This window comes from Vipera ursinii, assembly GCF_947247035.1.
Source record: "Vipera ursinii genome assembly, chromosome: 1".
Lineage (NCBI taxonomy): Eukaryota > Metazoa > Chordata > Lepidosauria > Squamata > Viperidae > Vipera > Vipera ursinii.
The window spans coordinates 228099546-228120816 of record NC_139512.1 but is presented as its reverse complement, the minus strand read 5'-3'; the positions used below and the strand labels follow the sequence as shown (position 1 = coordinate 228120816).

Genomic DNA, 21271 nt, shown 5'->3' with positions numbered 1-21271 from the left:
TCAAGTAACAAATAAGGCTTATGATATGCCTACAAGTAATACTCTAGAGATAAGCAAGGCTCAAAAGACTATTTCTGAAATAAAGACTGAGTTAGCAGATTTACAAGATTGTTAATGGAGGCCATAATTTAAGGATTAAAGGAGTGCCAGAGAAAACCAGAACAATCCTTTTGACTGCTTATCTCAGTTCTAAAATTAATGATCTGAGCTTTGACTGGAACCTAAAGGATAAAGATATTGAATGTGCTCATTGGGTTTATTCTCTTAGGAACACACAGAAACCTAGAGATTATTTTGGTCACATTTGTAAATTCAACATAAAAGATAAAATTATAAGAAATTCACGTGAACTGGAGGAGATTAAATAGGACAGTGAGAATACATCCTTCTTCCCAGACAATACATCAGTGTAGTAGTATAATACAGTGAAGAAAGGAATTTAAACCACTGATAGAAAAAAAAATGTGCAGGACAAGATACGTTACAAGTGGGGATTTCCTTTCAAGTTACATAATTATTTTAAAGTGATAAGGAAGAAAAGGTTATTTATTTTCCTACTGATGATGCTATAATCATGCAGAAAACAATTAAAATACTATATTTGAAGTCTTATGAAAAGTTCTGTTTACAGATTTGGATTAGAACAAAATGTCTTCTTCACTGATGAAGCACCTATTTTTCTCTTTCATTTTCTCATATTTTGAAAGTAAAACGCATCTCTTTCTTACAGTTTGTTTTGGGGGTGGGCAGGGGAATAAGCGGTTTTGGATCTCCTGTGCTAGCCCAAGTGCTCCAACTGAATGAGATATTCTACACTGATTGATCATGCAAATTGTAAGGATTACATGTAAACACTGTTGACTTAAGAAATCAGTGGTAACTTTCACATTAATTATAACTAATTCTCTTCCCAATTATGAACTGTTCTCAGATTCACATGCAAACATAGCTTTCAATAGAAGAAGATTGCACATAGATAGAGGTACTGACAGAGGGAGCATCAATATTCTCTCTATGCAATTTTAAGTAAAATCAAAACCATACACACAAACATGTGTATATACTTTTAAAAATATAAGAGTTACGGCTAGATATAACCAGTAACTCTTATTGGTTCCATTAAAAAGTTCCATTGTTGGATTTTTTTCATTCTTTTGATAGGGTCTCTTGAGAATTAGGGTTACATTGTTCCTGCAACCTAAGGAAAAATATGCTTTTATTTCAAATGTATGCAGGACCCAGAATGACTTGGGAAACTGCAGACGTGGAGAAAGAGTTGGGTATCACTTATTTTCCCTTTTCAGTTCTTTTAGTTTTCAAATCTACAGAGTAAACTGAACTACTGCTATTAGGAACCTAACCTCAGAATATATTTAATTGCCAGGTACATTTTGTGGATATTAAGTAAGAGCCTCTATTCTATTTCATTCTTTTACAGGTTGATTTCTAGCAGTACAGTGGTGGAAGGGAATGAGAAAGCTGAATATTTCTTGCCTAGATTTTTTTTTAAAAAAATATTCTCTGAACTGGGTGTTTCTTTTTTAAAATGTTAATTTATAAGGGTTTATTTATAGCACTGCTCATTAACCTGTTTGAAATCCTGTCTTGGAGGATAGGTAAGATACATAGCATTATTAGTTGCTTGTATATATTGAATTGTAAAATATTTGTATTTCCTTTTTTAAAAAAAAGATGGCCTAACCCACAGGTTTGCAACCCGCGGCTCCGGGGCCGCATGCAGCTCTTTCAGCCGTCTCCTGCGGCTCCCAGTCCTCTGCCATGTGCAGTCCAAAAAAAAAAAAGTGGGACTAAAAAAGTTCCACCAATCAATTCAAATATGTAGGTGCATATCTCGCCTTGGCTCCACTCTTCAGTCAAACCCTGTTCTGCACATGTGCGCATGTACGCACATGCGCACACACTTTTTGCGGCTCCCAGTTTTTCCTTTTGTGAGGGAACCGGTTCCGAGTGGCTCTTTCACTATTTCAGGTTGCTGACCCCTGGCCTAACCTATACCGTGCTGTGTCAAGGTCAGGTAAAAATCTAAGCCAATGGCAGCACTATCTCAGATTATATGGCACCAAACGTATAGCAATAAGAACTTAGAGAGAAATCATTTAAAAGGTAAAGTCTCATTTGAATCAAACTTGGCTCTTGATATATAGTCATGATCATGAATATGACTATATAATTTTCTTGGCAGCAATGCAGAAGCAGTTTACCACTGCATTCTTCCAGGATGTTTTCTTACTTCCTGGTCTAGTCTACTACTCTGATAATACCCTAGAGGCTCTTTCAAATATTAACCACACCTAACCCTGTTTAGTATCCGTAAATATTTGTAAGAGGAATTTTTCTTCTACGTGCTTCCTTTTCTCTTACCACTGAAGATAACAAGGAGTAAAAGCTACAAAGCGCAAGTAGTTTAAAGTTGATTTTAAAGTGAAGTATCACATATGGCAACACCCAGCAACCTCGATTGATCTAGACAAGAAAGTTTTTAAAAAAAGCAAATCAAAAGATCACAGTGAAAAACCACTCCCATAACATTGCCAAAAATAATCCCTCAACAACCCTATATAGTTACTTCAGTGTATAAGTTGTGACCAAAAACAAGTCAAAGAGACTTTTTACAAGTGTTCATAAAGAGAAAAAGTGGAAATACAGTACTGGACAACAAAAACTCAGCAAATATGGAAAGGGCATTTTCAAAAGTGTACCAGGTAGTCCTCAACTTATAACCATTCATTTAGTGACTGTTCAAAGTTACAACCGTACTGAAAAAAGTGATTTATGATTGTTTTTCTCATGAATGACAGCACTGAAAAAAGTGATTTATGACTGTTTTTCTCATGTATGCAGCATCCCCAGAGTCACGTGATCAGAATTTAAAGGCTTGGCAGCTGGCATGTACTTATGGCGGTTGCAGTGTCCTGGGCTCGTATAATCACCTTTTGTGAGTTTATGCCAAGCAAAGTCAATGAGGAAGCCAGATTCACTTAACAACTGTGTTACTAACTTAACAACTGCAGTGATTCACTTAACAACTCTGCCAAGAAAGGTCATAAAATGGGGCTAAACTCACTTAAGAATTGTCTCACTTTGCAACAGAAATTCTGGGCTCAATAGTGGTCATAAGTTGAGGACTACCTGTACTGGCTTGCACTTCCCAGTATTCAATTTAACAAGCAAGCAACAGTGACCTTTTCTTCAACTCTCCTAGTTTTGTCGGTGAAATAAGCAAAACCTCTTTTATTGTGCAATTGTAGAACAAGAACTCACCAGCACAAACAAGTCACTGGAATTGTTTTAGTATGAGCTGAAATGACAGTTGAAGCATACATGGGTACAGGAATGCTCCCTGCTGCAATCACATTATAAGCATGGAGACAGTTTCTTCACTCATAACACTGGTGTGAATTACCAGTGTGGAGAGGCATCTCACTGCTATTCCTGCATTGGGCTGAACATGGAAATTTATTGCCTGAACAAGGGCAATCGGATGACTTCATAAAGAAGAAACCACATAAAAAGCATCTACGAGGATGGGTATTTTAGTAAAATACATAATCTGCTATTCCTCCAGCATTTCTACATATTTGGGTCAATTGCACCCTACCTGTATAACAAGAGTTTCAAAAACAGTAAAGGCAATGTTAATTGCACATTCTTTCAAATTGGGTTTAGTTTTTTTTTCTCTTTTCCAAAGAAAAGAATCACGCAGGTGAGGGGGGGGGGGAAATATGGAAAAGAATTTCAGAAGAATTGCTCCAGAGTATAATTTTAAAGCAACGCATGCAAAAGGAAGGGATGGCTCTTTGTAAGCCCTGTTCTGTGTTATTCAAAAAAGCTGCTGACTCATGGCCTAGTGTGAATCAGAGCTTTTACCCAGGAGGAGGAGGAGTAGGAGTGGAGAAGCTTTCTTCTCAGTTTAGGAAAGGTGTCTGGTAGAATTTAGCAACTCCCCTAAAGTATTCCTTGCTTCAAATTCCTTGTCTTTCCCAAAAGGAAGGGATGGCTCTTTGTAAGCCCTGTTCTGTGTTATTCATAAAAGCTGCTGACTCATGGCCTAGTGCAGCGGTAGGCAACCTCGGCTCTTTTATGACTCATGGACTTCAACTCCCAGAATTCCTGAGCCAGCATGGCTGGCTCAGGAATTCTGGGAGTTGAAGTCCATGAGTCATAAAAGAGCCGAGGTTGCCTATCCCTGGCCTAGTGTGAATCAGAGCTTTTACCCAGACCAGATAACAGCAGAAAGAGCTGCACCCCTGTGATCCTGGTGGTCCTAAGGAATTCTTCCCTCTCTTGCCTCAAGAGTTTCCTTATTCTCTTCAAGCTGGCTCTCCCAGCAAAGTAACCCCAAAGAAACTATTTGGCATGTTTAAGTATGTAGCATGTTAATATCCCTTATGGGTGTTTTTTTTTTCCTTAACTCAAAAGCAAGCATGCCAAATGGACCTAGGATCAAGTGGAAACATGAGATTTAATCTTTCCCTTCGGCACATGGACGGGCGTGTCGCTTGGGTCAATAAAAGCCATTTTTTTAACCACCCTCATTAATGGAACTTCCAAGGGAAAAGGCATGATTGTATCAATAGTCGGAAGGAATAATCTCTATTTGTTGCCCTCCCAGTCCAGATCAAAATCCTCACTCTTTCCTGGAGAAAAAATAAGGGAGTGAAATGATCGGAATTGGCAGAAATGGCAAAACTGACTAATTGATCAAAGATAAAAGCCTATCTAGTCTTGTTTTCATTTGGAGACCACACTTTTGGACTTCTTGTTTGAGAAAAATAAAAATGAAGTTTTGATTTTAGGATTTGATGATTAGCTTTGTTATTATAAAATACCGCATTTTAATATTCATGTTATTAGACATATATTTTGTATCCTTTATGCTTATGTTTAAAGTTAGAATAAGAGATTTTTCATTGAATAATTTTAATGTTATATTTATTTATTTATTTATTTATTTATTTATTTATTTATTTATTTATTTAATTACATTTATATACCGCCCTTTCCCGAAGGACTCAGGGCGGTTTACAGGGTGATTAAAAAACCAAAATACAAAAGTTAAAAACAAATTTAAAAAAAAATTATATGTGTCCCGGCCTAAATAAAACCCCAGTTAAAATAAGATTAATCCTCAGCCTGGGGGAGAGAGTTCGAAGAGCCAGGTCTTCAGGCCCCGGCGGAATGAACGCAGGTCGGGGGCAGTCCTCAGGTCCACGGGCAGCTGGTTCCAAAGGCAGGCGCCCCAACTGAGAAGGCCCTATCCCTGGGTGTCGTCCGCCGGCAATCTCTTACCGGTGGCACCCTGAGAAGACCCTCCCTGTGGGAGCGCACTGGACGAAGGGAGCTTGATGCCGGCAGCAGGTGTTCCCTCAGATATCCCGGACCCAAGCCATCTTGATTGTTTAATCTGTATATTTTGTGTGCGTTTTGTTTTAATTTCAGTTAAGAGCTTATTTATACTTGTATTGTGCTAAAAAAAGTCAGAAGTCAATACCCCTTTTCATTCTTCGCCTTTTTCCCCTTTTATCCTCTCCTTCCTAATGTTTATTTTTAATATTTTGTATTTTGTATCTTTTTGAAATTTAAATGTTTTAAAAAGCAACAAAATCCTCAGCCTTTCCTTTTGAATTAAAAAAAGAAACAGTAACAAAAATATACACACAGAAAGCTGCATGCTGTAACTTAACATGGTTAAGTTAGCCAAGAAACAGATCACTTTGAAGAACTGATAGAAAAAACAAATTACACACAGCCAAGTCAATTCAGCAGCCCATTTTTTATATTTTACAGCCAAGAGTTTAGAAAGTTGTGTACTGAATTTTCAATATATGCAGTGCTTACCAAATTATAAAGTTCATTATTTCCTAAATCTAGTTCTTCTAGTCTCTGCAGCTGGGCAACTGATCTGAAAAATCAGGAACAATATAATTTTAAAAGATCATAAACACAAAGTTTAGCATTGGAATTAGACTAGGACATGCTTAATATGATCTATATGCTATTTAAATACTCATGTCTGTAACCTTTAATTTGGAGAAATGGTACATCATAGGGCAAAACCTCTTGAACCAAGGTATTTCAATTTATTTATTTAATTGGATTTAAATGGCATAACTTACAGAATGTGTCCAAAATCTAGGACCCATAACTCTCATGGAATTGAAATTTGGGAAATTTTACGAAACATTTTAGGGCTTAAAATTATCATAAAGTATTTAATGACATAACCAAAATGTCAAAAATCATTTCCTGTGATCAACTCTTGATGTTTGACTGTGCTATACAGATCAATATGGGTTATTTTCCAAGGCAGATACATCTCTGAATATCTTTGAATTCCTTAGGACTTTTCAAGTGCATTAGAAACTCTGCCATTGTTGAAGCCTTTGATGAATCTGGTAAGGAAATACCTCTGAAAGAATGACCCAAAAGGTCATGGGTTATCTAGTTTATCCTAGCATTATGTCAATTAATACTAATAGAGACACTGATTGAGTGATTTTTTGCCATCAGGTTATTTCTGACTCCTAACAAGCCACATAGATTTTTTTTCCATGATGAAATAAATACATTACTCTTCAGTAATGTCTATTTCCAGCTAGAAGATTTATTCTATTCTTCAATTTCATTTGCATATTAAGGGAACAGAAGATTCTCAAGTCATGCTGTGCATACATACAAACAAACAGAGAAAGTACTTACTCAGGTAAATATGTTAATAGATTCTCCCTCAATTCCAGTGATGCCAGGTTATAGAGGCTAGAGAGACAGAATAAATACGGTTAAGTTTTTGTGACATAAGAAAGTGCTACAAAACAAAAAAGTAGGCATTGTAAATAGAACATCGTAAGCATTTCCTTAAATACTAAGTAAGCAGGTAGATATATTACCTAAGCTAATTTTTGCATAAGTTGAAACCTGTACCGCGCAATATTTCTGACCAGGTAAGCCAAGCAGGAAGAAGCAGAAGAGGTGGGAACAACATGCTCAGAGATACCTGACTTTTTAAGATGGTAAAAGGTGGTCCCCCACCTTGTTCTTCTGAACTGACATGTTACAATTCTATAGGTTAGATCAGACCAACAGGCTCCACATAGGCCTAAAACTACTTTTATTAACATTGGCTGTAGCAACAGAATCTTGCAAGTCTGACTGTGCTTCCCCTTGTTCCTCTTTTAAATTAACGTAAATGGGGAGGGAGGGTGCCTATTTGAGACATTTTCATAATTCTCCCTTCTACTTGTCACTTTCATAACAGATCTCCCTTCTTTCCATCAATGTCATTCTCTTTGCCCTCTACAGATCACTAGCAGGGCTGTGCCACTATGGCTTTCATCCTTCAAAGTGCCCTATTTGCCACGAAAGGGGGCCAGATCACTACCCTCCTCGGAAGTGCACCATTTTCTTTATTCAAAAAAATTGCTGTAAAATTAGCTAAGTCATGTTTCATGCATCCCAGGGAGCACGTGTAAAAAGTAAGTGAATCAGTGCAAGAAAGCAGAAAGTTCGTGTATCACTCTCAAAGCAGTAAATATAGTGAAAGAGATGAATCTGTATGTTAACTGAGAGGATACCTAAAAATCTGAGGATATTACATACAAAGTGTGTGTGTGTGTGTGCGTGCGTGTGCGCATGTAGAGTCCTCACACTTACATACATTATAGTCACATGATAAAAATTCAGGAGCTTGGCAACCAATATGTATTAATGATGCTTGCAGCATTCCAAGGTCATGAAATCACCAGTTCTAGCCGGCTTCCAACAAGCAAAGTCAATGAAGAAAGCTGGATTCAGTTAATGACTATGTGATTCATTTAATGACATCAGCAATTTACTTAACCAAAGATGGCACAAAAGTTGTAAAATAAGGTGCAACAGACTGAATAATCACCTCACTTAATGATGGAGGATCCAATCCAAACTGTGATAGTTAAGTCATGGACTACCTATATATTATCAAATATATTTCACATAAATTTTGTGTTTACAGTTGCAAGAAAAAGTATGTGAACCCTTTGGGATTATGTGGTTTTTTGCATGAATTGGCCATAAAATGCGCTCTAAATGTCATGTAAGTCACAACAATAGAAAAACACAGTCTGCTTAAAATAATACTACACAAACATTAGCTGTTGTCAAGTTTTAATTGAAGATAAGATGGAAACATTCACAATGCAGGGTGGAAAAAGTATGTGAACCTTTGGACTTAATAACTGGTTGACCCTCCTTTGGCAGCAATAACCTCAACCAAACGTTTCCTGTAGTTGCAGATCAGACCTGCACAACGATCTGGAGTAATTTTGGACCACTCCTCTGCACAAAACTGTTTCAGTGTAGCAATATTCTTGGGATGTCTGGTGTGAATCGCTCTCTTAAGGTCATGCCACAGCATTTCAATCAGGTTGAGGTCAGGACTCTTGACTGGGTCACTCCAGAAGGCGTATTCTGTTCTGTTGAAGCCATTGTTTTGTTGAATTACTTGTATGCTTTGGTTCATTGTCCTGTTGCATCACCCATCCTCTGCGGAGCTTCAGTTAGCGGACAGATGGTCGTACGTTTTCCTGCAAAATATCCTGATAAACTCTGGAATTCATTTTCCCATCAATGACAACAATCCGTCCAGGCCCTGAGGCAGCAAAGCAGCCCCAAACCATGATGCTCCCTCCGCCATGTTTTACAGTGGGGATGAGGTTTTGATGTTGGTGTGCTGTGCCATTTTTTCTCCACACATAGTGTTGTGTGTTTTTCCCAAACAACTCAATTTTAGTTCCATCTGTCCACAGAATATTTTGCCAGTAGTGCTGTGGAACATCCAGGTGCTCTTTTGCAAACTTCAAATGTGGGCAGATGGAACCAAAATTGAGTTGTTTGGGAAAAACACACAACACTATGTGTGGAGAAAAAATGGCACAGCACAGCAACATCAAAACCTCATCCCCACTGTAAAACATGGCGGAGGGAGCATCATGGTTTGGGGCTGCTTTGCTGCCTCAGGGCCTGGACGGATTGTTGTCATTGATGGGAAAATGAATTCCAGAGTTTATCAGGACATTTTGCAGGAAAACGTACGACCATCTGTCCGCCAACTGAAGCTCCGCAGAGGATGCGTGATGCAACAGGACAATGAACCAAAGCATACAAGTAATTCAACAAAACAATGGCTTCAACAGAACAGAATACGCCTTCTGGAGTGGCCCAGTCAGAGTCCTGACCTCAACCCGATTGAAATGCTGTGGCATGACCTTAAGAGAGCGATTCACACCAGACATCCCAAGAATATTGCTACACTGAAACAGTTTTGTGCAGAGGAGTGGTCCAAAATTACTCCAGATCGTTGTGCAGGTCTGATCTGCAACTACAGGAAACGTTTGGTTGAGGTTATTGCTGCCAAAGGAGGGTCAACCAGTTATTAAGTCCAAAGGTTCACATACTTTTTCCACCCTGCACTGTGAATGTTTCCATCTTATCTTCAATTAAAACATGACAACAGCTAATGTTTGTGTAGTATTATTTTAAGCAGACTGTGTTTTTCTATTGTGGTGACTTACATGACGTTTAGAGGGCATTTTATGGCCAATTCATGCAAAAAACTACATAATCCCAAAGGGTTCACATACTTTTTCTTGCAACTGTATATGCCTAATAAAAAGAGTGTTTCTACAGAAGATAAATCATATGCTTTTATTACCTAACACTTTCAAGACAATGTAAACCATTTTCCTCAATAGTATCATCATCACCATCATCATCATTTTAGCCACTGTCTATCCATTGCAGGGTGAAGGCCTCTTCCGCATATTTCCAACCTATACGGTCCTGAGCTTTCTTTTTGTCAATTGGCCCTGTAACACTTGCTGATGTCATTGATCCATCTTGTTTTAGGTCACTTTTGTGGACGCTTTTTATCAAGTGAAATCCATTCTATGACTGCCTTGCTCCACTTGCCATCAGTGACCAGTCCATTGCCATTTCAATTCTTCCACTCTCTTGATGATATCATATACTGTTGTTTGTTCTCTAACCCATTGTGCAGGTCTTTCTACCTTGTCTTGTAATGCTGGGCATGTTATCATTCCGTGGCTCTTTGCACTACTCGTAGCTTTTGTATTGATTGTGAGGTTAGTGTCCATGTTTTACTGGCATATGTTAGAGCAGGTAGCACACACTGATCAAAAACTTTTCTCTTCAAGCATAGGGGAAGGTGGTTCTTGAAAATTATGCTTAGTAATGAAAGTATATATTAACTGAAATCTGAATGTACAGTAATTTTATTGGCTTGATCGTTAAGATTTAAGGGATTAGTCACAGAAGGATCAATTAAAATGATTCTATTCATAGCATTTCATAATTCTCACTGTAAATGACCTTATATGGGTAAGTTTTTCATTGTCACCACTTCATAATACAGTAAAAGTCTATATCACCATAGTAACATTTTCCTCCTCTGGGCTTTATTTAGGACTAAATGGAACACAAAGAATTGGATATTCTCCCAATGCTATAATCTGCTTTAATCCTTCAATTTCAAAATAAAAATAGCAATATATCCACATTTTCTAAAGCATAGCTGTCTTTGCTTTGCTAATGGATTCCAAAAAAAATGCCACAGTAATCATTTGTAAAAAGCTCTAGAGAACTTAAAAGAGCAGCCATATGCTAGAGTCACATTTGTCAGGTCAAAAAAAATTGCCTTAGTTGGCAGATATGTATACACAGAAAAAAATGCTAGTATTACAGCTAGTGAAGTATAAAATGAAAGAAAAGTGAGTTTAGTGCACTTGCTTGAGCTCTTGACTAAGCATTAGCAACATACTAGTTTCTTCATATGCAAAATTGAATTCTAAACTTTTAACACAGTAATTGCAATTTGCTGATAAAATCTAACTTAGCCATTTTGGTCAGAGTTCCCCTTTGGAGCTTTTATCATTTCAAATGCCAAATTGTTTAGACCTGTCATTTTCTCAACTGTTGATTTCATTTCACTTATTCTAATATGGGCATTCCCCAGGTTAAGAATGCCAAATTTAAGGATAACCCTTAATAGATATGACCAGGCTGTGTATTGGGGTTCTCCTTCCTTGAGGCGATGAAAGGCTAAAACTAAGCTATGTGTTTTCCTGTATTCCTGGAGGTTCCTGAAAGTTTGAGAAAGGACAATGCCATCCACTGTTCTAGTAATGGATAGCCCATTTGTAAATATGGGTTCCAACTTAAATACAAATTTGAGTTAAATACAGAGTTAGGAATAGAACTTGTTCTTAATCTAGGGATTGCCTTCCACATTATTACCAAGCAAACTGCAGGATGGTAGGTGACATTTTGCCCTAGTCCTGCTCCAATGACATCCTTCTTTGTCTGTTTCAGTAACATTTTAATAGTTGGGTAAGGAATACTCTTTCACAGTTCTCTGGGTCAGTATGCAACCCTCTTAAGCAGATCCACCTTCTTATTCACCAAGTAAAATAATTCATAGGGTTCTGGCTGTGAAATTCCTTTTCTTATAGAACAGGGGTCCCCAACACCCGGTCCGTGGACTGATACCGGTCCGTGGCATGACAGCAACCGGTCCGCACAAATAAGCAAAGCCCCATCCACGGGATGCAGGGAGCACACAAAACCACGTCTCCTCCGGTCCGTAGAAAAATGTCTCTCCAGGTAACCAGTCCCTGGTGCCCAAAAGCTTGGGGACCTCTGTTATAGAACCTGCCAAGATTCAGATACACGAGATCTCAATCTTAATCAGCACAACTCCACTTATGACCATAACTGAGCCCAAAATTTATGTTGCTAAACAAGACATTTGTTAAGTGAGCTTTTGCCCTATTTTATTACCTTTCTTGCCACAGTAGTTAAGTGAATCATTGCAGTTGTTTAATTATTAACACGGCTGTTAAGATGAACCTGCCTTTCTCATTGACTTTGCTTGTCAGAAGGTTGCAAAAGGGGATCGATCACATGACTCTGGGACGCTGCAATCGTCATTAATATGAGTCAGTTGCCAACTACCTGAATTTTGATCACATGACCATGGGGATGCTGCCACCATCATAAGTGTGAAAAATGGTTATAAGTCACTTTTTTCAGTGATGTAATTTTGAACGGTTACTAATTGAACTGTTGTAAATCGAGACCACCTGTATTGCCTATTGATTGTGCCATAGAATTATGGATTTATAACACTGGCCTATTCTAGAAATGTATCAGGTCAGAAATAAGACCAACATATGTGCACATTTTGAATATTATCATGGAAAAAGAGTTTTTCAGCCAAATTTCAGAAACCATCTGTTTTAGAAATGTTTAAATATCCCATGCAAGCTAATAGCCACATCAACATAGGAGAAGATGCAATTTCTTAAATAAATAAGATTTTTGCTTTCTTCCTTCGGTATTCCAGATGTCACTTCTGATGAAGTGGATGAAGTATAGAACCTATCAGGAGCCTTAGGGAACACATTCCAAATCAAGTTGGCTCCATTTTAAATTAGAACCATGCTTAAATGAATACGTTTTTCATTCACATGTGAATTTGTAAAGTAATTTTGGCTGCGCATTAAAGCTGTTAACTAGTAATTACACATGCTATGTATACATCTAACTGAACAGCCATTTCCAGGTTCTGACAGTTGCAAAATGCAATTTGGTTTCTCAGCATTCCCAAAATAGATTAAGCAATAAAATAAACACATTAAGTCACAAATCGGATCTCATGCTAACAGTAAAATATGGATGAGGACAATATCAGGAATTCTAAACATGTGTTCTCCTTATTCATGCAAAGAAATGGGCTGCTTTTGGGTTGTCACTTTCTATATGTAGAAGGAAGCGCAGTAGAAGCTCCTGGTGATTTAGAATCCTGAAAACTAGGCTTCTAAGTTACACAGAAAGTACCTAAAGTAAGAAGAAGGAAAAAAGTCAGTCCTGCTGCTATGTGTCCTCTACATCTGGAAGGCAACAGAGACGGTGACAGAGGAATAAAGTTAGCACATCCCAGCTCTGCTTCCTTCCAAGTCAAGATTTTATCACCCTGGTAAATACTTGTTTGGCTATACAGGTAGTCCTCGACATACAACCATTCATTTAGCAACTATTTAAAGTTACAACAACATTGAAAAAGTTATTTATGATTAGTCCTTGCACTTAACGGTTGTCGCAACATCCCCACAGTCACGTGATCAACATTTGGGCGCTCGGCATGTGTTTACAAGGCTTGCAGTATTCATGGGGTCATGTAATAGCTATTGGTGAAGTTTTCCTGCTGGTTTTCAACAGGTAAAGTCAATTGGGGGAAGCCAGATTCATTTAATGACTGCAGTGGTTTGCTTACCAACCGTTGGGGAAAAGGTAGTAAAATTGGGTACACTTCACTTAGCAAACGCCTTGCTTAGCAATGGATATTCTGGTTCCAATTGTGGTCGTAAGTCAAGGACTGTACAGTATATGATCAGAAAGTGTCTTTGAAACTAGAATCCAGAGAGAACACCACAATCCAGTGGAGTTCATTATATTAATAGCAATTAATTTTATACTACAGGATAAATTTTATACTACAGGATTTTATACTACAGAATGCCAAATACCTAAATTTTCACCATCTGACTGCAAGGATGCTACAATGGTTTTAAGTGTGAGAACCGGCACCATTGTAACTTTGAATGGTTGTTCAATGAATGGTCAAAAATTGAGGGTTTTGACAAGAGGCTGTCAAAAGTACATCAAACTAAATTGAACTATATTGAAAGAGTGTCAAGCTACTTCAAAGTAATATACACACAAAAAATTTAAAAAAGTCTCAATGGTCTAGGTCAGACATATCAAACTTGCAACATCACATGACGTCGCGCAATGTATCGGAACATTTTCCCCATTGCCGGCAATGAGGTGGGCGCGGTTTCCTTGTGACGCGTCTGTCCCGCGGGCTGGCAGTTTGACACCCCTGGTCTAGGTGATAGTACTTGTGGAAATGTGATACAGTAGAGTAAGTTAAATAGAGAAATATTGAAGAAATTATTTTTGGTAAAAATAAACAAATATAAGAAAGTGAAAGGCTGAAGAACAGTTTTATTTAATGCAACTCTAGATAATTCTAGGCATTAATTCAAGATGTAAATAGAACCTTATTTATTTTAAAAAAAACTCAGCTTAGTGTGATTCAGATTACTTGGAAAAAAAATGCAAATGCTGTAATTGTATTGCTTTATTAATTAATGCCTTAGTAGACTTCCAGGCGCATAATCAAGACAAACCACCACACAAGCAAACCAAATCTCAACTTTTAATTTTGCCACTCTTAAACACCTTGAAATCTGATTATGCAAGCAGTTTCAAGATACTAAACGATTGGGGGAGAGGGAGTGGAAAAGAGACCTTTCTCATTCAATTTTCTCTGTGAATGGATAGGAATTACAGCTATACAATTTAAATATTATACTAAATGAAATGTATTTTGAGTACATGCCATAAAGAATTATTCTAACTTTTCATGACTGAGTACTTACTATGTTTGTTTTCAGCTATAAACTCAATATATTTCAACCATAATTTATACCTGATGACCAACCAAAATGTTACTTCCCTCAGTAACACTAAGTGATAGCAAAACTGCAAAGTAAACTTTAAGAAAAGAAGGGGAAAATATATTTTTTTTCAATCTGAGATTGAATATCAAAAATCTTGAGCTAGTACGTGGGCTTAACAGATTGCATATTATAAAAAAGAGAACATTTATAAAAGAGAGAAGTAAGTGTGGGGGTTTTTTCAAGTATGATTTTATATTCTTTTCTTCTCACCTATGAAGTCTAATTTTACAGCAGTACATCCTGTCCAATAATCTCCAGGCTCTGTGCAATAAAAATTGAAAACTGGGGGAAAAAAATCTCTTGACTTTTCAAAAAATGTCATTTTTATTTCTGAAGATATATTGATTTAAAATGTTAGCTAGCTGTATTGATCCCTTTAATATGCAGATTCTCATTTCTATTCCAGTCAAAAGATGGTTTAACTTCAAACAAATCCTCACCAGGAATTATAGATTGAAATGCTTAGGAAACGATACTAATTCCATCCTCCGGGATTTTCATTTTTCTTTGAAAACCAAACTCTAGCAACATGAATTAGAAATAAACTGGAGGATTCAAAGGTATTTACGCCAAATGTAAGAGAACCTTGTTTTATGCACTATGTTGTTATCTGGATATATGCCCATCCGAGAAACATTTTCAAATGTTCAGTTTTTGGAGTGCAGTTTTGATCACTATTGTGTTTATTTACTCACCCACCCCCAATTTCACAGAAACCCTAATTTGTCACATTCTTACTCTGTAGGTTATGCTCTCCCTTCAGCAGTGAAAATGAGAGTGAGGAAAGAGGAAAGTCTAAGACAGCCAAGAGACAGTATTCTTATGTTTGCTTTTTTTAAAAAATCATTCTCTGCATCTCAAAAACTTAACCACCAATCTCATTCACTGGATTAGTGAATGAGAAAGAAAGAAAGAAAGAAAGAAAGAAAGAAAGAAAGAAAGAAAGAAAGAAAGAAGGAAGGAAGGAAGGAAGGAAGGAAGGAAGGAAGGAAGGAAGGAAGGAAAGAAAGAAAGAAAGAAAGAAAGAAAGAAAGAAAGAAAGAAAGAAAGAAAGAAAGAAAGAAAGAAGGAAGGAAGGAAGGAAGGAAGGAAGGAAGGAAGGAAGGAAGGAAGGAAGAAAGAAAGAAAGAAAGAAAGAAAGAAAGAAAGAAAGAAAGAAAGAAAGAAAGAAAGAAAGAGCTTTCCCTAGGTTCCCAGACTCAGTACCCAATGAATTATAACCCCTGCAACTAGCAAATATCACCTCTGAGTGCATCTGAGTTATTGAAGATTGGGAATTCTAACATAGAACAATAAAACAGACAGCGAAATTGAATAAAATCATCATCAAAAGTAACCAATTAGTCTAATATTACTGTTCAGAAACACTAAGGTTCAGAGATACACATTACAGAATGGCGTGTCAAGAGATTTTTTTTAATAAGCCAGACATCTTTGGGATATATTAGACATTTATTAATAATACATTTAGTTCTATCTTGCTCCTGCCCCTCAAACTGAAATACTGAAGACATGCTGATTTCTGGCAGCACCCAGCATGTAAGGGTTACTATATTCAGTTGGACAATGTTATATTTCCCTGTCTATACTGGACTTTTAAATGCTGAATTTAGTACTTTCAAAACTGCTCGAGATGTCAAATATTCTCTCCATAAGAAACAACCACAATTTGAAACAAGAACCTGCTTTTGTCTCTCATAAGAATAGATGCTGCAAGAATAAGAGAAGAGAAATTTGTGCTACAAGTTACCTAACTTCAAACATATTGGCCAAAAGGGTGAGTTTTTTCAAACATAAGAAAGAGCTCTCTGCTAAATTTTAGGAAAGACGTGCTTCACAAAGGAAGTGGCACTATCTTAGCAATATGGTGTTTTCTGGAATACTTGCAGAGACTGTCCTTGTTGGCACAACTTCAGTTAGTACCACCATCAAATGAAATAGCTGTGCCTGCACCTGCATGCTGACAGCCTCTGAAGCACTCGCATATGTGACTGTTTTAATATTATAAGGAAAAGTGATTTGCGTGTACTAACATACTTTGCAAAGTGTCCGTTCTGAATGCTATTTAGGGTACAATTTAAAATTTTCAAAAGGAAACAGCTGAAACAGCAAGGAAAAATTGGTGAAGCAGCTATTTCTACCAACCATCATGTACATTATATTATATAATGTTAAATTATATGCAGAAGAATTGTAAATTTATATTTTCATGCAAGACATCTATTATCTGCATCCTATCATTTTGACATTTCCCATTTTTTGATTCTTTAGGCTTATATGTTTTACATATCTTTATTAAATGGCAGTAGTCTTTCATGATATAAAACAGAACATATTTAAAACCATCCTCAGGCAAAAGGAAAAGGATTCCATATTGAAATAGTGCTTGATGCCATTCGTAAGTTGAGGCTGAAATGGAGATTCCTCATGATATTTTTAGTGGACCCACTACTCCAGGTGTAAATAATCCAGGCTATTAACAATGCCCTTGGTTATCTGAAATATTCATAAGGATCTAAATTTATATCTAAAGCCCATTTGTGATGCATTTTAGGCTTCAAACATTCTGTAAGTAAAAAAAGCTTACTTTCCAATATTTTCAGGTAACGCTTGGAGAGAGATATCATTTGCAGAGAGACATGTTAAATTCTGTAGTTCAGGAAAGCTTTCGGGCAACCTATAGAGAAAAAGCAAAACTTATCCTTGAGAATGACAAAGGGTAAATTCAGTTCTCTGGAAGGAAACCTGGCATTAATGTTTCAATTAATGTTAATGTTTCAAGTTTATTTATTGGAAACAGTATATTTGGTTTTATAAGGAAGTTTAGAAAGCAGGAAGCAAGCACTCCTGGAGACATGAATAGAATGAAGACCACGTATCCACAGCAAGTCTGAAAACTCTACACTGTATTAATAATATGATAAAACATGCTTGTTTTATCACAAATACTTGTGGATATATGATTTAGAATTAACTGGATCTTTAAAAAGCTGTTGTTCTTTCCAACATGGTCTCCCTTCCCTTTCATCCTGCCTTTATTATTTTTAAATAACTCAAGGCATTAAACATAACGTTCCTTCCTCCTCCTCTTCCCCTCACAATAACAACCCTGTGACATGAGTTGGCCCACCCAGGTGGCTTGCCTGCCTAAGGAGAGACTAGAACCTGGGGTCAGCTTAGACCAGACCAAACTGACTCTCTTCTTATAATTATTTTTTTCCAAAACAATGTAAGCAAGGATATTGATGGAATCTGGAGCTTATTTGGGGGGAGGAATGAAAAGGCTAGCTAGCCTTGAATTGCTGATGGGGAGGAAGTGGCTGAAAGGTGATCTGCCCTTATAGCCTTGCTGTATTAATCTAGTAATTTCTGCAGTGCTTGCATCAATCTAGTGAGATACCTATTAATAGACAAGTAGACATTAAACATATTACTCTGATCAATTCCTGATCTCATTCCTGGTGCTTTGCGCCTGACAGATATTCTCTCCTAAAGGTAAAGATAAAGGTTCCCCTGCACATGGGTGCTAGTCGTTTCTAAATCTAGGGGCCGGTGCTCATCTCCGTTTCAAAGCCGAAGAGCCAGTGCTTGTCCGAGGACGTCTCCGTGGTCATGTGGCCGGCATGACTAGATGCCAAAGGCGCACGGAACACTGTTACCTTCCCACCGTAGTGGTCCCTATTTTTCTACTTGCATTTTACGTGCTTTCGAACTGCTAGGTTGGCAGAAGCTGGGACGAGTAACGGGCACTCATTCTCTTACGCGGCACTCAGGATTCGACCCGCCAAACTGCCGACCTTCTGATCGACAAGCTCAGCGTCCTAACCCACTGAGCCACCGCATCCTACTCTCCTACACCCATGTAATAAAGGTTGGTAAGGCACTATAAAGAACAAATTATGTTTTTTAAGTAAATCACTACTTCACTGAAATACAGCAGCGCTATGGCAATGAATCCCAACAGACTAGCCAAAGTCAAACATTAAACATTTATTGGTCTTTCATATGATGACACTGATCGCCCTATGTAAGAGCTCATTTTAAAACTGGGACTCCTGCATATTAAATACCAGCTTTCAGAACGAGGATGGACAACCATTTGATGACCAGGGTTTGCAATTAAAGGTGGCAGAGAGAAAAGTAAGCCAAATAGATTGGGCAATCATGCAAAATGCACTGAGCCACCTCAGGCATTAAAAACATTTTTTATTAAAGTTCTCAGAAACAGAATTTGGTTTAAGTGTGCCAAACCTATTTTCAAAGGCACATAACTATTTTAGTGAGTGCTCCACTAAAATTGGAAATGGGCTTTTGGTAAGTATACCCTGAAACTGACAGTGTGATCAGCGTGGGGTTCAGGGACCGTGAAAAAAAAGAATGGACTGGTGGCCACAGGTTGTCTGCATTGGCTATAACTTCTTATGAAACAATGAATTGCAACTGCTTTCTTACCACATGAGATACTGTCTCCAAGGAGCTAATTTATCACTCCTGTTCTTGATACTTAATAGGAAGCAATTAGTTGTTGGTAAGATGGATTGAATAGGAAATATTCTAACTTGTCTGAGCTACGCCATTTGTCTCAGTCAGAGGAGAACTTTTAATGAGTGGGAGGCAATGAAGCACCACACTGAATCACCAGAGATACAGTAGCATCTGCCGGCCAATTTTCTTTCTGTAGTTTGTTCTCCATGACAAATAGCGAGTAGACATCCCTCAAATCCATTCTCAGCAGCAAAAGTAACATAAATTGCTAAGCACATTGATTTGTGCTTCTTAGATTGTAAGCCGCCCTGAGTCTTCGGAGAAGGGCGGGATATAAATGGGATTTTAAAAAAAACATTTCATATGGGGTTGGGGGGGTTGTTTTTGTTTTTGGAAACTGCATGGTCAAACCAATAATTAAATACTGAGACGTCTTACTATCTTTTGCTCAAAAGTATCCCTCAGAACTACCATTATATACATGTGCTAATAAGTTATTAAATAATAATCCTGAGACACCTATCAGCTTCCCTACAACATCTAAAGCTGCCTAAGAATTTTTATGGATTCTATATCATTGGTGAGTTCCAGCCATGTCCTCAGGTCTGTGTGGCGTGAGGCTTTCCCCTTTTTTTCTTCACTGCTCTACTTATCAACGTTGAGGTTATATTAATTCATCAATTAATGTTTTCCTTTTGTTGATGAGTTTAGTACCATCACAATTTTTTTAACAAGGCTGAATACCATTACATTCTTCCTGGGGCAATGGCAACTTCATTTAACTATAAAAACCATTTTTTTCTTTCGTGGAATCAAATCTTATTATTTGAAAAAAGATATATAAAACCGAAAAATACAGTTTTACACTTTTAAAAAGTTTGGAAAGGATTCATAGTTCTATAAATTATGAAGATTACCTAGTAAGAGGATTTCCACTGAAGTCTGCTATCTGTAATGATTTGCAAAATGAGATGCTTTCAGGGATTTCAGGAATATCTGTAGGAAAGAAAAATCAGATATTAATTATCTGACTAATATTATCTCCTGCAATCAGAAAAACAAATGCTTAAGGTCCATACTTGCGGATCCAAAAAGAGTCCCTATTACAATGCTTAAGCTCAAGACCAGCATGCCCAAAGTAGAAGTAATAGCAAGGTTGTTAGTAATTATACTATATATCGGTTGAAGACAACTCTCTTTCCTAATGGCCTGGTTCCACTGATTCTGAAACATGATTACTTATCACCGTGGGGTTAGCAATGAATTAGAGATTGAGAGGCTCTGGGCTTGCCATAGACCTACTTCTCTCTTTTGCTTTTGACCAGGGAAAAAAGGCAGTCCCTCAAAATAGCTGAATGATACTAAATACCAAATTAAGGTATTTCCTATAAAAGCAGAATGCTAATGCCCAAAAGCATCTGTCAAACTACAAACTACCTACAGGTATTAACTTTTCCCAGGTTGAATAAGGACTTTTTTGAAGCCAGTAATAGGCTTACATCTGCAGGGCAGATTCATCAAAAGGTCACTAACACAGAGGTCCCCAACCCCCAATCCGTGGACTGGCATTGGTCCGCAGCATGCCAGAAACCAGGCCACGCAAACAGCGAAGCCAAATCTGCCGGATGCAGGCAGCACATGAAACCATGCCCCCTCTGGTCTCCACAAAACTGGTCCCTGGTGCCCAAAAGATTGGGGGGCACTGCACTAACAGAACAGAACCCACCCATGTGAGTCTGAGGAAATAGAAAATATCTAACATTTATTGTTTCACTGCAACTGTATAGGAATCTGGACCGAAATTACATGGTATCCCTGCTGCAACATCTCCAGAAAGGAGAGAAGAACATTATATGAACCATCTTATTTTGGACTCCAACCTTGCTTTCACCGACAGAGGAGCCAAATTCTGTGAGACTGCAGTGAAAGCACAGCAACAACTAGTTGACGTCCACGAGTCATAAAAGAGCCAAGGTTGCCTACCCCTGCCCTAGGGCAAACAGGATTAAATTGCCAGTCTTGTATTAATTCTATTTCATTAATTTTACCTTTTTGGTTTTATTTTTTTGAATACGCTGTTCTTTAATTGTAATAATAAATTTGTTTTAATAATGACAAATGAATCATGATTTTTACATAATAGCATTTAGAATAAAGAGATGGAATAGACTTGATAAATGGAAATCAAG

At 37.5% G+C, this 21271-nt stretch overlaps 1 protein-coding gene across 1 annotated transcript in view; it reads right to left on the bottom strand.

The window, feature by feature from the left end:
• Positions 1 to 21271, bottom strand: part of LRRC1 (leucine rich repeat containing 1) — a 93640-nt gene that overhangs the window by 39711 nt on the left and 32658 nt on the right. The window contains exons 3-6 of the mRNA XM_083348067.1: positions 20000 to 20078; positions 17185 to 17274; positions 6721 to 6777; positions 5860 to 5923 (exon numbers count right to left, since the gene is read on the bottom strand). Coding sequence (XP_083204193.1) covers positions 5860 to 5923; positions 6721 to 6777; positions 17185 to 17274; positions 20000 to 20078 — 290 coding nt within the window. The remainder of the gene's footprint in view (positions 1 to 5859; positions 5924 to 6720; positions 6778 to 17184; positions 17275 to 19999; positions 20079 to 21271) is intronic.